General features: G+C 37.8%; 1 protein-coding gene across 2 annotated transcripts; it reads right to left on the bottom strand.

Annotated features, from left to right (window-relative positions):
- Positions 1-8,794: 8,794 nt before the first annotated feature.
- On the bottom strand, positions 8,795-11,186 carry LOC141361578 (uncharacterized). 2 transcript variants are annotated; one of them, XM_073863092.1, is made up of 2 exons: positions 10,561-11,186; positions 8,795-9,945 (listed from the first exon to the last, which is right to left on the bottom strand). In XM_073863092.1, exons 1-2 carry the CDS (start codon positions 10,881-10,883, stop codon positions 9,234-9,236), a joined length of 1,035 nt encoding a protein of 344 aa, XP_073719193.1. In that variant the 5' UTR covers positions 10,884-11,186; the 3' UTR covers positions 8,795-9,233. The 2 variants fall into 2 exon arrangements, 1 of the variants encoding a protein (XP_073719193.1); XR_012367705.1 differs by lacking the exon at positions 8,795-9,945 and adding an exon at positions 10,071-10,475.
- Between the last annotated feature and the right edge of the window lie 10,929 nt (positions 11,187-22,115).

Raw genomic sequence — 22,115 nt, 5'->3', positions numbered from 1 at the left:
CAACAATTTCTTTATTAGGGCAGGTATATTTCTCTTTTAAATAAATATAGGCTACAAGTTTTGACTACCCTAAATAAAAGCAAACGACCCACAGAAAAATGCAACTGTGCACGGCAATAATTAAAGACAGGGCCATGCCTATGTAGACTAAAACTGAATTTAAATAATATTTTAAAAACTAAAACAAAAGCATAAACACAAACAGTAACACTGCCGCAATAGGGCAATTTCGCGCAAAACTGCCACTTACAAGTTAAGCAACAATTTTTTTATTAGGGCAGGTATATTTTTCTTTTAAACATAAAACAATTTTAACTGAATAAAAGCAAACGACCCACAGAAAAATGCAACTGTGCACGGCAATAATTAAAGACAGGGCCATGCCTATGTAGACTAAAACTGAATTTAAATAATAATTTAAAAAACTAAAAAGCATAAACACAAACAGTAACACTGCCGCAATAGGGCAATTTCGCGCAAAACTGTCACTTACAAGTTAAGCAACAATTTCTTTATTAGGGCAGGTATATTTCTCTTTTAAATAAATATAGGCTACAAGTTTTGACTACCCTAAATAAAAGCAAACGACCCACAGAAAAATGCAACTGTGCACGGCAATAATTAAAGACAGGGCCATGCCTATGTAGACTAAAACTGAATTTAAATAATATTTTAAAAACTAAAACAAAAGCATAAACACAAACAGTAACACTGCCGCAATAGGGCAATTTCGCGCAAAACTGCCACTTACAAGTTAAGCAACAATTTCTTTATTAGGGCAGATATATATTTTTTTTAAACATAAAACAATTTTAACTGAATAAAAGCAAACGACCCTCAGAAATGTGTAAATGTGCACGGAAAGATTTAAGACAGGGCCATGCCTAGGGTAAAACAGAATTTAAATAATAATTTAAAAACTAAAACAAACGCATAAACAGTAACACTGCTGCAATAGACACTTTCGCTTGTAATTGCCCTATCACAACATCAGCATTGCATTTCAAACCATTTTTATTTCTCACCTTGCCCTTCATTTATTTTATTTTTTTGGAAATGTGCTTTTAAAAAGCAGAGAGCGTCGATGGACTCAGGCGGTTTCGTATTTTTGTAACAAATTGGCCGCAAATAGAGAACGCTCTCTCCGCCTCCACAGATATAACTTAGTGCTAAGAGCATCAAACAGCTGTTGCAGGTGGGGTGGTCTCCTTTTGGTGGCTTCGAAGAGGGAAAACTCTTTGTTCAGAATGCTCATGAAGTCACCGTCTTTCATTTTCTCTGAGGCTGGCTTAGTGGTCATTGAAAAAGCCAGCTGCAAATCTAATCTAGCGCACGTTTATATAAAAAAATATATATAAATTTCCCGTTTCCCGTCATAACTTTTCCCGGGAATCGGGAAATAGTCTTGATAAGATTTCCCGGGAATCCCGTTTCTCGGGATTAAACCCTAGTGGGTATTGTCACGGCCAGCTCGTTTTTGACCATAACATAAAATAGGATTACACTTGCACAAATGGTTTAACTTGCAAGATTTATTCATTAAAGTAAAAATGATTCATTACAAAAGAATATAACAATATCTAGGGGTTTAAAGAGTAAAAAGAAATAATACTTAATAAGGGTAAGGATGTTGATAAAGATGAACAAAACAGAAGAAAATGTGCCCCTTACTGACTGATCACTGTTTTAAGTCTGAATGAGAGAGATATGGCGTTTGGAAACAAACTGAATGACTGGTACAACCTAATGAATGAGAGGGAGTAACGTACAGAAATTTTAGTAAAGTTATAGTAACCATGTTTAGGCTGATTATTTACCTTAATACTAATTTTTTTACTATCTAGGTAATAACTGTAGTAAAACATGGTAATTCTGTTTAATGTTTTACATACCGGCATTTTCCCGGTGGGCCGCGGAGCTATTAGAGCCGACAGTCTCGAGTCCGTTACTCTTTGAATCTATTGGGCTGGCCCAATTACATTGTTAAGTACCAACCCCTTTTACTTTGGTCCTGCCAGCGTTATGCATTCAAAAAAAAAATTGTGCAAGAGTAATAATAGTGTAAGTAACCACTGGCCCTTGACACACGCTCTGCGGCCCATAGGCTATTATCTTCACTGACGTAGTTACAGTGTAAAAATGTTGACAAATCAAAATGAAAGGCGGCGGGAGTTTCTGTTCACAGCAGCTGTCGTAAACGACTCCCAACCAATGAAATTACATGGCCGAGCAAGATTTTTAACCATTCAAAAGAAAGAAATCGAGTTTTTGTTAAGACGAACGTGAATTCCAGCAAGTCACAATACAGAGCTAAGAAGATTTCCAATCAGTTAAATGCAGTGACTGTCAGTCAAGCAAATAGAAACAATAAATGTTTATATCATACAGTATAAGATAAAGTATGAATGTGTGTAAATTGTGGATTAAATTAGAATGGGAAGAATTCACGAGAAGGCAGAACTGTTATCACAAGTACTGAAATGATATTTAGGGCTAAGTTTGTGTCAATACGATTTTAAAAATCTTATTAAAGCTTCCTTCTCATGTTAACAAAGTCTGTCCACATCTTTGGTTACACTTTTTGGCTTTTCTGGTAGCTTTCAGTAAATTAATTTGTTCTCAATAATGATTTATAAAACTTAATGTGAGAGATCATCATCCTTAGATCTGACAAACAGAACAGAGAGTCAAAGCCTCAGTTCTAACCTTGTTTTACGTTATGGTTGGTATACACACTCAAGAGACCAAAAAGACTGAAAATCTGTGTGTTATCGAATCGGGCCAGTCTGGTCCATAATGCCAGGGCCAAATCTTTTTGTCGCGGTCCGCCCATGGTTTTACTCTTTTGATCACTCTGTTTACTGTAGTAAAACAAAGTAAGTGTCTGGCTTTTGTTGTTAAAGACAGACAATAGCGTGAGCCAATAATCTCTGAGTGTGAGCTGTTAGGAAGAATATTATTGGTTTGAGCTGCTGAACGAATACACCCTTTCATTGAATGTTAGACAGTCATCTGCGTCTGAACATCATGAATGACATGAACAAAACTACATAATTCGTTAATTAGGATCTGATGACCGACTGATGATCTGATGAGCAAAGACATGAACAACATGAATGAAATGACATGATTCGTGAACAAGGATCTGATGACCGACTGAACCAAAGGAGGCATGCTAATTCTTTATTACAACAAATCCAGATTAGATGTACAACCCCGAAACAGAAAAAGTTGGGACACTGTAGAAATTGTGAGTAAAAAAGGAATGGAATAATTTACAAATCTCATAAACTTATATTTTATTCACAGTAGAATACAGATAACATATCAAATGTTGAAAGTAAGATATTTTGAAATGTCATGCCAAATATTCTCTGAGTTTCTCAGAGAAAAATTGCAATGAGATTGAAGTTATCATCATCTACAGTGCATAATACCATTCAAAGATTCAGAGAATCTGGAACAATCTCTGTGCGTAAGGGTCAAGACCGGAAAACCATACCGGATGCCTGTGATCTTCAGGCCCTAAGACAGCACTGCATCACACACAGGAATGCTACTGTAATGGAAATCACAACACGGGCTCAGGAACACTTCCAGAAAACATTGTCAGTGAACACAATCCACTGTGTCATTCGCTGTTGTCAGCTAAAACTCTGTAGGTCAAAAAAGAAGTCATATCTAAACATGATCCAGAAGCACAGGCGTTTTCCTTGGGCAAGGCTCATTTAAAATTGACTTTGGCAAAGTGGAAAACTGTTCTGTGGTCCAACGAATCAAAATTTGAAGTTCTTTTTGAAAAACTGGGATGCCATTTCATCCGGACTAAAGAGGACAATGACAACCCAAGTTGTTATTAGCGCTCTTTTTAGAAGCCTGCATCTCAGATGGTTTGGGGTTGCATGAGTATGTGTGGCATGGGCAGCTTACACATCTGGAAAGGCACCATCAATGCTGAAAGGTTTATCCAAGTTCTAGATACATATGATCCCATTCAGACGTCGTCTCTTTCAGGGAAGTCCTTGCATTTTCCAACATGACAATGCCAGACCACATACTGCATCAATTACAACATCAAGACTGCGTAGAAGAAGTATCTGAGTACTGAAATGGCCAGCCTGCAGTCCAGATCTGTCACCCACAGAAAAGATTTGGTGCATCATAAAGAGGAAGATGCGACAAAGAAGACCTAAGACAGCTGAGCAACTAGAAGTCTGTATTAGACAAGAATAGGACAACACTCCTATTCCTAAACATTGGTCCTCCTCCAGCTGTTCCTTATATGTACATTTAACTTTTCTGGCCTCTTACTGCTACCTGTCCCAACTTTTTTTGGAATGTGTAGCTCTCATGAAATCCAAAATGAGCCAATATTTGGCATGACATTTCAAAATGTATCACTTTCAACATTTGATTTGTTATCTATATTCTACTGTGAATAAAATATAAGTTTATGAGATTTGTAAATTATTCCATTCCTTTTTTACTCACAATTTCTACAGTGTCCCAACTTTTTCTGTTTTGGGGTTGTAATAAAACTGTATGTGTGTCTTAATATATTCTGTAGCTTGATCAAATTATCCTTAGTATTTCACAATTTGAGCTTTAATAAAGCCTAATGAGTTTTTGTAAAAGAAAATTTCTTTGTCTTATATCACATAAGACACACATCTTCACCACCTACTGGTGTATTTATGTAAAATAAAGAAATGGTCATTGAACGAATCAGTCAACAAATCTAAATGAATCATTTTGGTGAACATACTGAAAATGTACAAGTCACTTAAATGAATCAAAATTTCCGTCACTAACAATCAGTGTAGTGAGTCAGTAGGGGTGTACAATCAACCACACCCTCCCAGGTCATTCTGCCCACACAGCAGGGAAGAAAAGGGAGCCCAGAGTCATAACACCTCCCTCCTCAAAAAATATTTGGCAATGAACAAAAAAAAAAGATCAAGCACCACCCAAAAGGACAAGTAATCTAGAAGTCCAGGAAGCGTCTTCACTCCACTACATCCTTCAACACCTATGGGCCCTAGAAATAAAAAAAAACACAGAGAAGAGGAAAACACACAACACAGATGTTACACTCTAGAAAGAGTGTCAGCTATTATGTTGTCGTTTTCTCTTACATGCTTGATGTCTGAGTGGAAAGATTGTAAAATGAGAGTCCATCACAAAAGTTGTTGATTTTGATTTCTCATCCGATTTAAGAAAACCGCTGTGATCCGTATAAATGCCTCACATCCAGATCAATCCACCAATCATTGGAAAGTTGCATGTGCATTACAAACTCCGAAAGGCATTACTGTGTACTGTAGGAAAGCATCAGCATAACAAAGTATAACTCTTTTTCATGGGTAGTCAAAGGCACCTTCCAGTACCCCTTTAGAAGGTCAAACTTACTGACGTATCGGGCAGAGCCAGCCAATATGATTGACACAGTCATCAACATAAGGTAAAGGGAAACAGTCTGTGTTTGTCATAGCATTAAGTTTTTCGATAATCTCGTTTCAAAGGATTAACCCCATAAGTATTTTGTTTAATGAAAATTTCGCAGCTTAGCCTTCTTGTCAAAAAAATGTTGCATCTTTGTCTGAGACTTCTTTTTAGCAATAGCTAAAGTCAGTCAGTAGGGGTGTACAATCAACCACCCCCTCCCAGGTCATTCTGCTCCCACAGCAGGGAAGAAAAGGGAGCCCAGAGTCATAACACCTCCCTCCTCGTAAAATATTTGGCAACAAACAAAAAAGAAAAAGATCAAACACCACCCAAAAGTACAAGCAAGGCTGGACTGGTAATCTGGCCCATAAAGCAGGGACAGCGGCCCATTGGTTCATTTTCCAAACTGGCACTGGGCTGGCCTAATCATCCCTTAACAGGCTCCGCCCCTCCCCTTCTGTTTCATCTGTCAGATGCAGAGGGGGAGTATCATCATCATACACTCTAATTTTGTGAGACGAATCATAAATCTCACATATTTTTGTCTAACCAGCCCATAACACTTGTACATCGCACCATGCGGCCCGTTGCTTTCTTTCTTTTTTTCTGTTTTTATGTAATTCATTAATGGCGCGGTGGCAATGTACTGCATTTTTTTTAAAAGTTAGCGTAAGACACCTAATCAGCAACCCATTGGTTCTTTTTTATATGACATTTGGCTATCCCAATCACAACTTTTCTATGAAGCATGCAGTGTTTGTGTGCGTCTGTAAAATAAGACACTACGTAATATCACAATCAGGCCAGCTGACAGTCGTGCCTGGGCCCGGGACAAGATAATCTTGGAGGGCCCCTCGGCCCCCCTACTTTTTACTGGTAACAAGACATTTGGCATTATCAGATTCATGACCCACGAATATTGCATTATTATACATTGTATTCAACATTTATATAGTAAATAAATGTAGTACCGACACTATATACTGACACAAAATAACTTTTACTTATTTAACGTCAACCCCCTCCTTTGAAAACCTCTGTTTTCTTCTTCTCTTTTCTTTTCTTTTCTTTTCTTTTCTGAGCACCGGACTTGTGCTGAGTCTGACCAGATATTTTGAGCGTACTGAACTTCAAATCAAATGACATCATAAAATTTTGATCAGTGGCCAAACCATTTTTGTGTTGGGCGGGGGGTTTCTTGACCACTATTTCAAGTATAGGAAGAAAACAAATAAAACTTTTTTTATGTATCTCAAATACAGTCACCTCCATAAATATTGGAACAGAAGCACATTTTGTGTTATTTTAGCTGTACAAAATGTATTATAGTTACAGTCATATTATGAATATTGGCTTACAGTGCACACTCTCAGCTTTATTTCGAGGGTATTCACATCCATAATGGCTGAAGGATTTAGGAATTACAGCCATTTAGCTCCCCCTTTTTAAAGGGGTCAAAAGTAATGGGACAGTTGACTTAAAAACTGTTTTATGGACAGGTATTGTCTATTTGTTAAATAATTTCCTCATGAATGACAGCTGTTAAAGGTCTGGAGTTGATTTTAAGTGTGGTATTTGCATTTGGAAGCTGTGGCTGTGAACCCAAATCAGATGATTCAGGGACATCTCCTTGCAAGTGATACAGACCATAATTAGGTTTCTAAACAAAACAAATCCATCAGAGAGATGGCAGGAACATTAAGAGTGGCCACATCAACAATTTGGCACATCCAGATAAAAAAACAACACAGTGGTGAGCTTAGCAACATAAAAATCCTGTATGTCTAAATGGGATAACAGTGGTGGATGATCGCATTATCCTCTTCATTATAAAGAAAAACCATCATAACTGTAACTGGAATACATTTTGGTAAACGGCTAGAGTGGCACGGGGTGTGCTTCTGTTCCAATGTTTATGGAGGTGACTGTATTAGATTTTTTCCCACAAATATGCCTATTTTCTTTTATTTTTTAACAATTGCAGTGTTTCCCACAGGAGAGACTGTGGCGGTGATGACGTCACACGCCGATTAGCATATATGTGGCGTCATTACGTCGTGTTTTACTCTTTAACCCTCCAAAGTCTAAGGGGTATTAAGTCCGCCTGGCACTATGTTGACATATTGGCTTCTGGAATGGTCAATATTCATAGCAGAGTGAAGAGAGACATATTTCTGGATTCTATAGACTCTCAGCTACAATGTGGATGCATTGACAATACATTTCTTGAGACACTTGTGTGTGTTCTAATATGATATATCACCAAGAAATACAAAAACAGAAGTTAAATTTTTTTGTTTTTATTATATAAAAATATGAAACAAATGAATAAAGGATTTTACAACAAATATTTATTCCTCAAAGGCTTTAAGAACGCCTGCAAAAAAAATTGGGTGAAAAAATATAAAGAAACAAAATAACTATTTACATTTATGTGACTGTAGTCACCATACGTTTTTATTTGAAAAACACAGAAATAAGAAATAAGAAAATATAAAGGGAACAAAAATGTTCATTTGAATGAAATATTCTGTCTCAATTTACTAAACATCCAAAAACCACCCCTAGATGGCACTGTGCACTGCATTTGAAAGACTTGAAAGATTGATGTGCTGTTCATCAGTTGTTCTTTTCTTACATGTTGTGCCACATATGGAAGCAGTTACGCTCTGGCTGTAGGCAGACTCATTGCATTTCCATGAGGTGTCTTTTCTTGGGAGCCCATCTGTCTTGCATTTCTCACACCTCAGCCTTCCAACTGGTTTTGAGATTGGCACAGGTGTATGTCCAGTTCTCCTCTGTACAGGCACGGCCCCGACTGTGACACCACACAGCTCAGCCACAAGCTGCTCCACCTAGGCCTTGTGGGTGATGAGCTGGTTGGCTGGTGTGTTCCTCAGCTTCTGAATTTCTCTGTACATTATAAAGCCATTGGTCACAGCAATGTCAATGAAATGAAAAAACATGGTCCTGTACCATCTTCTTGTTGTGTGGTGAACTGAATAGTACTGTATCAGCTGGTCTGATAAGTCCACTCCCCCCATGTACATGTTGTAGTCCACAATAGGTTTTGGGACTGGTATGTTTGTCTCCTCCCAGGATCCATCCATCTTTTTCTGTTTCCTCTTGACAGTGTCCCCATCATAAGCAACATGGACACTGCTGCACATTGCCACCTCTCTGTTGTCCATCCACTTGGCGAAGACAAGGTTCTCTTCTCTTATCCACCTGAGAGTTCCTCTGGGGGATTTCTTGGTCAGTTGGTTTATTTTTGTTTTGGAGCCTCCTTCCTCCCTTCACGAATGGTACCACAGGCTCCAAAATTGAGGGACAGCAGGTGCCTGAAGAGTTTTGGGCTGATGTAAAAATTATCACAGTAGAGGTGATAACCACTGCCTAGGAAAGATGGCCTCATCAATGCCACCACAGAGTCAAATGAGAGCCCTAGCCCAGAGGCTAACCTGCTTTTACCTGTGTAGATGTTGAAGTCACAGGTATAGCCATTGCTGGAGTCTGCCAGCACAAACAGCTTTATCCCCCACTTGGTCGGTTTTGCTTTCATGTACTGGGTCATCCCAGTTCTTGCCTTGGTGGCCACCATCCTCTCATCGATGGAAAGCTGCTTCTTGGAATGGTATGCAGACTGACAGGCGGCCTTGATCTCGGTCATCAGTGGCTTCAAACGAAAGAGTGTGTCATACTCATCTGGCTGACTCTGCTTCTTTCTGTCATTCACAACATCTTCCTCTGGGTCACTCATATAAATATTCCAGGATATGGCACGGAACCTATCCCTTGTCATGACCGTGTTCGGAAAATTCACAGAAAAAATGTTTTTTTCTCTTCCAATAGTCACTGACTGCTGGGAGCTTTAGAACTCCCATGTACAGAACTAAGCCAATGAATTTGAACATTTCTGCAGGGTTGATGGTGGTCCACTTGTATCTTTTCCCAGCAGCAATGTTTCTCTCTGCCAGTTTGTTTGTGTTGGCAGACAATGTCCTGATGGAATCAGCACTAAAAAAGTGCTTGAAAAGGCCAAGGGGGCTTTGCTCTACAGAGGTGTCCAATTGCACTCCAGGTTCCAGTCTGGGGCAAAACCTATGTGGAATGGGGGCCACATCAGGATCCTTTTCAGTCTTCCATCCTTGTTCCAGCTGGTCTGGTGGTGCTGGACAACTCACAGGTGAAAGTGACTGGCCTACTGTGGAGCCAAACTGACTCTGTGACACAGAGGGCCTCCTTCCCCTATGACGCGACCTCAAGGCAGGGGTCACAGACGATCTTGGTGGCTCTGTGGCAGTGCTGGAGGAGCCGGGTCGAGGAGGACAAATGGATCTGCGGGATGCAGGAGGAGACCTAGATCTGCGGGCTGCAGGAGGAGACCTAGATCTGCGGGCTGCAGGAGGAGCAGAAGCGGTGCTGGGTGGAAAAGGGCGAGCCATCGGGGTCCTGGGTTCAGCAGATGTACTCGGCTGCTCTGTGGTTTCCGTATTTAGACTAAAACACACAGATTTTGTCATTAGTTTAGATTCCCACATATCAAAAGGTGTACAGACTTTCTTATTTATATATGTGTATGTGTGAGTATTTATAGTTGTATTCATGTATTGTTGTGTGTAAGATTTGGACCTTGAGTCTGTAATAATAAAAGCATATATATTATAATGAAATAAAGATTAGCTAGTCATCATCATGTGTGCATTTTTTTACATCCAAGTCATAGAACTTCTAACTACAAAATTATTACTGGAGCCTTCATCATAGTATTATATGCACAGAGTAAATACAATGTCTAAACCAACCAAACCCCCTCCCATGTAGACAAATAGTACAGGCCTTAGATAAGGCTTACTGCACCCTTATTTCTGAAAAACTACAATACAATTTCCCTAAAAAACATTACAATAAAATAGACAAGCAAAGTAAACTAAATAGCTTATAATGAAGATGGACTCGTTACATGCGGCCAAAACGCGCACATTTGATGGCACACATTATTTGATTACTGCTCCGTTATTTCTGAAAAGCTAAAATAAAATAATTCTACTAAAAAAACGATACAATATATATTAGAAAATATATTATCAGCAATATAGCATTCATAATACTTACTCCTCAAATGGATCGATTCCGTCCAAGATTTGATCCTCTTCCTCCGAATCAAACCTATCTGGATCAGATCCATTCTCACTCTCATCGCTGTCGGCAAAAAGCATTTCAGCAACTTGCTCGGCAGAGAATCTTCGTTGTGCCATGTTTTCTTTGAAAATAATCTTTCCAAGTACAAACAAGCGTATCTGATATATCTCTAAATGTGCGCGTCCAAAGACCGTGAATGAAAAAGCTGCGTCAGCAAACAATCCGGGAATCCCAGGTGGAAATGATTCCAACCCCCTCCCCTTTTTTACGTTCCTAGGCCATGCTGACAACGTCATTTTTTGTTTTTGGTCTGTGATTGGTTCACACACAGATCTGTGATTGGTTCACACACCCCAACAGCCTTGCATATCATTAGATAGAATAAAGTATAATTTCCTTGTTTTGCGGTAAAATACTATAGATTTGCACTAAAATACTGAAGGCTTATCATTCGCGGAAGTCAACACTGTCTATGCAGACGAATGTCAGCTTTTTCATAAAAAAAAACTAAGTTAATACCATAATCCATTCCGAAGTTATTAATAGATATATCAGGGGTGCGCACTTTGACGCTCTAGAGCGTCAATCGACTTAGAAGGGTTAATCTGTCACATTATATTGCATTTTAACACAACTAAATGCTATTTTTACATATTATTTGTTCTGTTGTCTATAAAATAGTGAATAAACAGGACCCAGTAACGACCCAGTGACTAATTGTTAATGTATGTTAATGTCAATGTAAATCCAATCAGCTCTTTCTTTATCTGCTGCTAAAAACGCGCCCTCATCTGACAAAATCATCATACATTTACATTGAGGCTGTGCTGATGTTGCTCTTCTCATCAGTGTTGTTGCGTTATGAGCGCTTTTTTATTTTAAACACGAGTGGTAGTTTTATTGTATATCATCGCGTATAGCGCAGACAATTTGTTGCAAATTCAGAATATGAGAAAATACACGGTTAGTGTTACTACAGAACACGTGCACGAGCATACCGCATCATAGGTAGGGAGAGAGCTCAGACACAGACTCACACCAGAACGGGTATGTGTGGTAATACTGACCTTTTGTTAAGTCACTCATGATGAACTCGATCAGCCATCTTCTCTATCAGTGACATCCTTGACTGTTGACGTTTACGCGAAAAAGAAAGTAAAAGGAACGCGGAGTAAAAACAAAAAAATTTTGACTGTAGAGAGAGCCGCGCTGCTTGCAACAGGAGAGAGAGGGGAGGGGCGCGCGGTTGAGGCGCTGCATGCAACGAGAGAGGGAGGAGGGAGGCACGCTGAGCGCTCACTACAATGAATATAGTAAAATTAAAATGTAAATGGTAATCATGAAAAATAGTGACATCCTTGACTGTTGACGTTTACGCGAAAAAGAAAGTAAAAGGAACGCGGAGTAAAAACAAAAAAAATTTGACTGTAGAGAGAGCCGCGCTGCTTGCAACAGGAGAGAGAGGGGAGGGGCGCGCGGTTGAGGCGCTGCATGCAACGAGAGAGGGAGGAGGGAGGCACGCTGAGCGCTCACTACAATGAATATAGTAAAATTAAAATGTAAATGGTAATCATGAAAAATCTATTTCTGGCGGCCAGTGTTGATTCTATGGCAGATAAATCAATGTATTGAAAACACTGAATTAATCCATAGGTTCCAGTTCTGGGCCCCCATCATCCTGGGCCCGGGACAACAGACCCGTTTGAATTGGTAAAAGGTGTCCAGAAAAAAAGTTATACAAATATTCTGCAAAACACTGTAATGGGACTCGTAGCTCTGCTGCGAGAATGCGACTTCGTTGTAACATTTATCAGGTCTCGGTGTTAATCATACGCTTACATATTTATGTTACGTGTCAGCTCTTATACTTTTCTGCTTAATCATTACATGGAATTGGTAGTCAAGATTGCACAAAGATTTGTGATCCTATGTAGTGGGCTAGTCAGGGCCAAAATGCCAGGGCCAATTTTTGGTCCCAGTCCAGCCCTGAGTACAAGTAATCTAGAAGTCCAGGAAGCGTCTTTACTCCACTTCATCCTTCAACACCTATGGGCCCTAGAAATAAAAAACACAGAGAAGAGGAAAACACACAACACAGATGTTACACTCTAGAAAGAGTGTCAGCTTTTACGTTGTCGTTTTCTCTTACATGCTTGATGTCTAAGTGGAAAGATTGTAAAGTGAGACTCCATCACAAAAGTCGTTGATTTTGATTTCTCATTCGATTTAAGAAAGCCGTTGTGATCCATATAAACGATGATTGGTTGCGGCAATTGACTCCAAATATACCTCGAAATGTTGTACAGCCAACACCAGGGTGAGAGCTTTCTTCCTAATAGTTGAGTAGACCTGTTGATGCCAGTTAAACTTCTTTGAAAAGTAACTAACAGGTTGTTGAATCCCATTTTGAAGTCTTGCAAAAGTACTGTGCCTGCACTGCAAGCAGGAGCCTTAATTGCAAGACTTAAAGACCTTTCAAAATTCGGGACACATGCCAGTAAAGCTTTACAATTTTCAAAAGCCTGCTGACATATCTCAGACCACTGAAAAGTTATTTTCTGACTAGATCGGTTAGAAGTGAAACTACACTAACACAATTCTTGCAAAAACTCTTATAATATCCCACTATGCCTAGAAATCAACACAATTCACAACAAGTGGTAGAAAAGGAAAGCTAGAAAGGTCTTCTACCTTAGTCCCAATTGGTTTCAGACATCAATATCTTACTACCTTACCTAAATACGTGACAGTCTCCTTTCCAAATTCAGATTTAGCAAGGTTGAGAGTGAGATTGGCTTTAGCTAAGTGGGAGAAGAGTTCTTTATTTGGTTAAGATGCTCAGACTAGGAAAAACTATATAGGACAATGTTATCAAGATATGGCTCACATTCAGACCAATCCACCAATCATTGGAAAGTTGCTGGTGCATTACAAGCTCCAAAAGGCATTACTGTGTACTGTAGGAAAGCATCAGGCATAACAAAGGATAACTCTTTTGCACGAGTAGTCAAAGACCTGCCAGTACCCCTTTAGAAGGTCAAACTTACTGATGTATTGGGCAGAGCCAACATGATCAATACAGCCATCAACCAGAGTATGTGAGCGGTGCGGAGTGGGAGCGGAGCGAGGAGTGGAGTGGCGTGATTTTGCCAGGAGCGAGGAGCGGATTTTTTGAATGTTGGAGCGTCGTGATTTTCTCTCGTTCCGAAAAAGCTCCACTATCACTCAGTCACGAGCAAGAACCAAAAACCCTGTGAGACAAGGGAGGGGCACTGAAAATGTTTCTAAACATATATTTTGGCCCCAATTGCATTTGTTTTGTTTAACTACACAAACATTAATATAATATCATGTTATTTATTATTTAAGTTTTTAAATATATTTTACTGACCCCTTCGCGATTTCTGCCTTTGCATTATATGATGGATGAATTCATAAGTTATTAATAAGCACAGTTAAAGGAAGACGGAAATAAAGAGTTTCTGAAATACTACAGTGCAAGGGGGGAAATACAAATGTATTTTAAAAGGTAATGATGACAAAGAAGAACGTGATTGCGGGGAGGTGATTACAACATCAAAAGATTCCTTGTGTAATCTTAAAAGGCACCTGTCAAGAAAACACAAGTTTTTTGCTAACATTTGGAAAGAAAATCTAAAGGTTGGTATTAATACAGCTTTAACAACCTAAACCACCAACACACAAAAAAAGAAAAAGCCATTTAAATTTGTAAATAATTTTCGGCATTTACCTTGCTACAGCGCGGTCCGTGACACACTTATGCCATATGCTTTATTAGAGTTGGACAATAAATTGCGCCTTGTGCTACAGAACTGCAATGGACTCTGATATTTTAACGAGCCAATGAGGTTTGTGTTATTTCAAAAGAGAATTAAAATTTACAATGGAGCGAACGCGGAGCGAGACGTTAATAAGGAGGGCGTGGGGAGGGAGCGAGGAGCGGAATATTGTACATCCAGAGTGGAGCTATTATGAAATGCTTTGAGCGCGGAGCGCAAATTCTTTCCACTCCACTCCGCTCACATACTCTGCCATCAACACAAGGTAAACCGTCATAGATATAAGTTTGTTGATAATCTCGTTTCTAAGGATTAACCTTCTAAGCATTTTGTTTAATGAAAATTTCTCAGCTTAGCCTTCCTATCAAAAAAATGTTGCATCTTTGTCTGAGACTCAGCTTCTTTTTAGCAATAGCTCGTGCCTCAAAGTTTACACCAAAATCCACTTACATAGTCTAAAATGTTTTCAGAAGGCTTAGAAGTACACCACTCATCAGCTAAACAGCAATAGGTCCTCGTACTGTACATCCAAACACTAGTTAATTTGGACTAAAACCGCTGATCCGCGTGAACTGTCTCTTGAATCAGAGCCGGAAGCACTGCAGATTCGCAGATCCGCCAGAAACATTGCAGACTCGAGACTCTCCGGCTCGGGGGCTACATAATCAGGACACAGTTTTTTCTACATTTTCTCTATATTATTTTGATATTATTATTAGGCCTATTTTTTTAAATGGTCGACCATACACACCAAATCTAAAACCTATAAGCATGTTTTTCAGAAGTGAAAGGCCTTCTGAAGGATGTATTGTGGATCTGCTTTTGAGGAGACTTCAGTCGCTCTATATATCCACTAACCGGCTGATTCGCGTGGATCAGCCGTAGCCGGTTAGTGGATCTGTAGAGCGAGTGAAGTCTCATGAGTCCCATGGTCTGCAAGTCTGCAATGTTCCTGCTCTGAGAATCTCGAGTCGCGTGGATCAGCCGGTTACAAGTGGGTCTGTACTGAGTTTCCTTGGCGATTTAGCAATACTGACTCAAATGACTCACACAACCCGGATCACTTTAGTGAGTGACTCACAGTAACCCGGATCCTTAAAAGGAATCAAGTTTCCCAGGCCTAATAACAGGTAGTTTGACACATAAGAGTGAGAAGATATAAATGACCAGTCTTAGACCAGGGCAGAGGACCACAACAGTGTCAATAATCAAATGTTCAGGTAAGTCAGAGAACAGTCATCAAAATCAGAGAAACTAACATTGGTTCCAGTAGCACAGTTTCATTCATACCCGGCAATGACACAGTTCTTTCAGTGATAAAGGGTGTATAATCAACAGATGCAGTTACACACTGATGTAACAACAGATTAGGGCTGCACGATTCGGAGAACAAATCTAATTGCGATTTTTCTTATCAAAATTGCGGTTCACAATTTAAAGTGCGATACATTAGTATATAATAAAATAGCTACATCCAGGTTTGTTGTGGTGGTTTTAATAGCACCAAAGAAAGATGCTGTGCAACTGTTTATTTAAAACCTCTTAAACATTGTACCAAGTTGTCTGCAGGACTTTGCTCTTCTGCAGACACACTTTTTTTCTTTTTTAAATCTAAGAACATTAAAAAAAAATACAATTTAACAAAAATGTATTACAAGTTTTATTTTAAATAACATATAGGCCAAAGTATTTTGGCTGTCACTACAACAATGCTTCTGACAAGCAAATGTTTAGTTTTTTTCTTTTAATCATAAGACTATACTCATCTTGTTTTACTTTTCAGGCATCTGTAATAAATGTAAATATATTAGTTATTAGAATCTATGATTTAACATAAGCAAAAAATACAAATAAAACACTGCACAGTCCTCACTGTAGGATTTTAAATGTGGAGCTGCAGAAGCTTGTTCAGTTAAGAGTAAGGACTGATTTTTATTTTTGGTGTGTAATAAACATTTCTGACACAGAAAGTACCAGGTTACTGTCACTTTAAGACACAAGACAGCTTTAAAACTGCTCTGCTTCAATATACTGATAAACATCCAGCTGTTTATGTTCACTTAGACAAGAAAGAAAACTTAGTGATCACGCGTGTGCTAACTGCTCTGTGTGTGTGCGCTTCATGAACCCTCGTGCCTGTAAATATTCAAAGCGGTGCAGATGTGCACATGCAAGAAAGTATAATGTACCTCTTTCGTCTGCTGTGTTCCGGGCTTTAATGAAACCTGCTTATAGTCTGATGAGGCGCTTGTCATTGTTTGCGATGCATGACGAGAAACGGACGTATATACACCATTCTTTAAGTCCAACATTACACAAAAGGGAAATGTTTTCGCGCATTTCTGTCCTTTCATTTGCCGGTTAACTCATTCACCGCCAGCCTTTTTGAGAAAAGTATTTGCCGGTTAACTCATTCACCGCCAGCCTTTTTGAGAAAAGTTGCCCACCTGCATTTTTGTGATTTTAACAAAATTTTCACAAAATTCCTTGCAGGAAAAATTATTTTCTATAAAAATATAAACATACAAATTATATCAAATTAAAGAACACACCCTCTGCTTTCAAACAAACAATAAACAAACAAACAAACAAACAACATGGGGAAAAAACGTTTCATTATATATTTACTTTTTCTACTTAATTTACCACTGAAATATGGATATTTCTCTTCAAAAATACAACATTTTGAGCAAAAAGCTTAAAAAATTTCGTTTTTGTAAAGAAATTTATGTTAGAGATCAGACTCAGAATGACTATCAAACATAAACGCAGTTAAAATAAACCATTAACTTTTTTAAACTTCCGTTAACTTTCGTTTTTGATAAATTTATCCACCATCTGATGGATAAAAGCGGTATTACACTTTCACTTTGAAATTCGTCCAGAAAGGCACATTTATTAGTTAAATATGAACTCATAAATGATGAGATAACTCGTCAATGGCGGTGAATGAGTTAATGAGTTATAATGGGTTTTAAAAATTACTGAATCCAAAATCTGCCAACTTCATGACATTCCGCGTTGTGCAGTTAATTCCATTTGTATGCATTTCGCGATTCTCTCCGTGTTTTCCGCATCGCGGAAATCATATGGCCGTACACTTTGTTGAGGAGTTGAACTGCTGCTCGCTCATGTTTTCCAAATGGTGTTTTCTGACGTGTAGTCAGCACCTCAGTGTTAATGCCCTCTATTGGTTTAAACTGCATCAAACGTAAAATGCGCATGACGCGAACTGTCAAAAACTGCGTACTAGATGATTGTTATATTTGATAGTTTTGAATCGAAATAAACGCAGCTCTTGCGATTCGAAAATCGCATCCATTCACATTGCGATTTTGGTTTAAAAACGATTAATCGTGCAGCCCTACAACAGATGTATCACAAGAATTAGGCAAAGGTGATCTGTCTCATCAAGAATATCATTAATGGTTGACAAGGTAGCAACTAAAACAAATGGTTTCAAAAGTCTTTCTTTCTTCTTAAGAACAAGACAGTCAGATTTTATGGCCAGACTTTTTACAATAAAAGCAAGCCATGTCTTACTAAAATTATCAACATCTGTTGCCTTAACATTCCTACTCACAGGAGACTTTGTCTTAGCTTGAAAGCAAAACTTACTTGTGTCATTCTTAAAGCTGACCAAACTAAGAGGCTGTTTACACTTGGCATTAACATGCGTTTTCATTGATCGGATCACAAGTGGACGATGTTAATGCCAGGTGTAAACGGTGTTCAAAACAGTTTGAGCTCGTCACTAAACAGCCTATTAATGACCCCTGATGGGTTAACACAAATTCATCAGCCATGAAAGCAGCTTCGGAAAGTTTATTCACTTTATGTTCAGTGATATGTACAGCTACAGCATGAGGAACAATGTTTAAACTCCTCCAAGAGCACTAGTTCTCTTAACTGCTCTTTAGTTGTAATTTTCATAGAAGTACACCAATGATCAAACAGATTTTCCTTTTTCCTTGCAAATTCAACATAAGTGCTTTCAACAGTCTTCTTATAACTCCTGAATTTTTGGTGATATGCCTCAGGGACGGTTTCTAAGCATGTAGCACAACAGATTTCACAATTTCATACTCAAAACTCTGTTCCAGTGTGAGAGCAGAATAAACTTCCTGGGCTTTACCCCTGAAAACACACTATAACAACAAGGTCCGAAACTTTTTCGGCCATTTCAAAGACAATCGACTCGTTCAAAGTTTCCTTCTCAGAAAAGTGTGTGTGTGTGTGCGTGTGTGCGTAATACATTGCAGTATATTGCAAAATATACAAAAGATTGCCGCTTTCAATATATTGCAAATTAATATAATATGTATGTGTTTATATATTTCAAAATAGATGCAATATTATATTTATAAATATCCACCATATTGTATTCCGCTTTATATGCAAAATTGTATAAACAATATATGTACAGATATAGTGTCACATGTATGTGTACTATATGGTAGAATATATTTCAAATATATGTAGATATGTGTTCAATATATTGTGGAATACATTTTAAATATATATGTAAAATTAGAAGGAAAATATGCAAAATATATGTACATATATATATTGGAACATGTATTGACAATATATGTATAGATATACTGTCAAGTGTATGTGTACTTTATATGGTAGAATATATTTCAAATATATGTAATATTATATGGAAAATATACATGAAATATATGTAGATGTGTGTTCGATATATTGTGGAATACATTTTAAATATATGTCTAATTAAATGGAAAATATGTGAAATATATGTACAGATATAGTGTTGCATGTATGTGTACTATATGGTAGAATATATTTCGAATATATGGAAAATATATGGAAAATGATATGGAAATATATACAGGAAATATATGTAGATGTGTGTTCGCCGTTATACACTGTTTGTTATGTTGTGGAATACATTTTAAATATATGTAAAATTAAGATTATATTAAGATATATACATGAAATATATGTAGATATGTGTTCAATATATTGTGCAATACATGGTTTTTTTTTGTGTGTGTGTTTTTTTTATTAAATTTGTTTCAGTTCAGTGTTAATCAGCTTGTTTAGTTCTACTTATTTTCTCATTTTATGGTTATAGTTTGCACCTGTTTTTAATCATAGTTGAGTTGTGACACCTGATCATGGTTTTGTTTGATTAGTCACTTACCCCTATATATTCTGCCCTCATGTGTTTGTGAATTGTCGGTTGTCATCTATGTTGCTGCTGTTCCTCGTGTGTGTTAATAAAGTTCCAGAATATATTGTAAATCCTATTTCATAAGCCTTGTTGTCATCGTTGTTTTGTGCATTTTGTAGTAGAATGAGTTAGATTTGTGACAGAAACATCATATATATATATATATATTTTTTTTTTATTAAATCTTAAAAGAGGAAACATAGATTATTTTTATAGCTTTCTTTGCTCATACAGTTTTTACCAAGGGTTTCCAAACTTTCAAGTCCCACTGTATATGGTAATGTAATGTATGTGTACTATATGGTAGAATATTTTTCAAATATATGTAAAAACATATGTAGATATGTGTTCCATATATTGTGGAATACAGTTTAACTGTATGTAAAATTAGATGGAAAATATGTGAAATATATGTATGTATATAGGAAAATGTATTAACAATATATGTGTACATATATGAGAACATGCAGATAAAATGTATGTACATATACAGTCAGGGCCGCCTTAACCTAATGTGAGGCCCTGGGGCTGAGAGGTTTTGTAGGCCCCTCATACCCTCGATTTATAGTCTCATTTTTTTTTAAGTGTAGTATCTAGGTAATCTACATCACAAAATTCATTAATTTCTTTCAAGACATACAACATTGAGTTTTCCCTCTTTGACCCAGAAAACACCATAATATCATTATTAACATATCACTGAGCCCACTTGAGCATAAACACAAGACACTTTATTTAACAACCACACACAGCAACTTGTGGTGATAATAAAACCAAAATGTATTTATATGTATATATGTATATAAGTATATATGTTTATAAGCTTTATGTTTATATAGTTTTTGGAATATACAAATTTGCAGAAAATTCATTGCCACTCACTTACCAAATGCTCAGCATAGTTTTAAAAATATAAGACGTTAAAGTTTATTTAAAAAAGTGAAAATGCATTCATGATAACAAAAGATAAGTCTTTATAGACAAAATCTTTAAAAATTTTATCAGTTATTTATTTTGTAGGATATTGAAGATATAGTATGCATTGTATTTAGTATTTATGCATACATAAGCATGTAAAACGAACAAGCATGAATATGCACAAAACAGACAGGGAACATACCTGTATATAAGATCTTAAAGGCGGAGTCCATGATGTTTGAAAGCCAATGTTGATATTTGAAATCACCTAAACAAACACACCCCTACCCCAATAGAATCTGGACCTTCTGTTGATAGACCCGCCTCACACATACGCAACCCGGCATTTGATTTGATTTGATTGGCTATAAGTGTGTTTTGGTAGTCGGCCCGTCTCCTTTTCCAAAGCGTTTTTCAAACATCGTGGACTCCCCCTTTAAGATAAGGAGATTATAAATATGAATGGTGCTATCAGGGGATGATCATTTGAGATGGTCTTGTCGCTCTTTACTTTCTAAGACTTGCACCTTTACCGTTGCGCCTCTTTGTTGTTTTTCTAATCTAAACCAACAGATGTGTGTACTGTGAGCTAACGTCGCGTCAAACTACATCGCTCCAGCTGCGCACGCGTCACTGATATAAACGCGAGTAAACTTATATTTTATAACAACTAACAGCATTATGTGCGGGAACTCCTTTCTTTATTTGGCGGCACAGTTTCTTGCCAGAGACTCAGCTGCACGAGCACTGAGAGAGCGAGCACGCGTGCGCAAAAGAGAGAGAGACCTGCACCTCACTGGTGCTTATTATGAAATTTCAGAAATTACTCTTTCATTTGTTGGTGGATTATTTCCCATTTCTTTGTCACACTCAGTCTAACATGCAGGAATGCCAAGTTGACAACGCACACTTAATTACATTACGCGGAATAGAAAAATCGGACTGTTAGGTCTGACATTTTATTTCACGGTAAGTTACCACGGACCAATCAGCAGACATGTAACGTGCAATTAGAGTGATTGACAGAAAACCTGACAAGTTACAAAACAAAATGACATTTTCAGCTCATCATTAACGCAAAGATGGGAGGCCCCTGGGCTTTAGCCCAGGTAAGCCCGTGCATTAAGGTGGCCTTGTATGTGATATATACAGTACATATAGACCCCTTCACGGTTCAAGTCACAGGTGGTTGTCACTGCGCATGTCGGGGTCAGAAAAGCCATTACAGCAGATTGAGTTGTGTATTATTTGGTATCGTCAAAAATGCCTACTTACGTCGTGGGCTATGAAAATCGCACCAGGTTTTCCCCTTTAAGTTTTCGCGATTCATGCAGAATCTCAAAAACAAAAAATTACAACATCTGTGGCTGCAAGCAATTAACGTGAAGACTGGAATAATGTAGTGCTCACTTCATTTGAGGTAAGTCATCATTTTTCAGCCCTGTTAGATTAAATTATAAAGCCTGGATGGTATGAACAGTTTGACCCCATGCTGCGCACGCACCCGATAGTCATTCAATGTTTACAAACTTTGAAGGGGTCTATATGCATCTTAATCTTCATAAATATGCAACCTGCAATACCACATATTAACACAGACTAATGGGTAA

The sequence above is a fragment of the Misgurnus anguillicaudatus genome, chromosome 24, assembly GCF_027580225.2.
Source record: "Misgurnus anguillicaudatus chromosome 24, ASM2758022v2, whole genome shotgun sequence".
In the NCBI taxonomy this organism is placed as follows: domain Eukaryota; kingdom Metazoa; phylum Chordata; class Actinopteri; order Cypriniformes; family Cobitidae; genus Misgurnus; species Misgurnus anguillicaudatus.
This window is presented reverse-complemented; position numbering and strand designations above follow the sequence as displayed.

What these genes read in the sequence shown, in the direction of transcription:
- LOC141361578 (XM_073863092.1), bottom strand. Translation starts at nt 10,883, where the DNA reads ATGACGTTGTCAGCATGGCCTAGGAACGTAAAAAAGGGGAGGGGGTTG. An exon ending in GGAATCGATCCATTTGAGGA is followed by an intron (nt 9,946 to 10,560) that starts GTAAGTATTATG and finishes TGTGTGTTTTAG; the next exon opens with TCTAAATACGGAAACCACAG.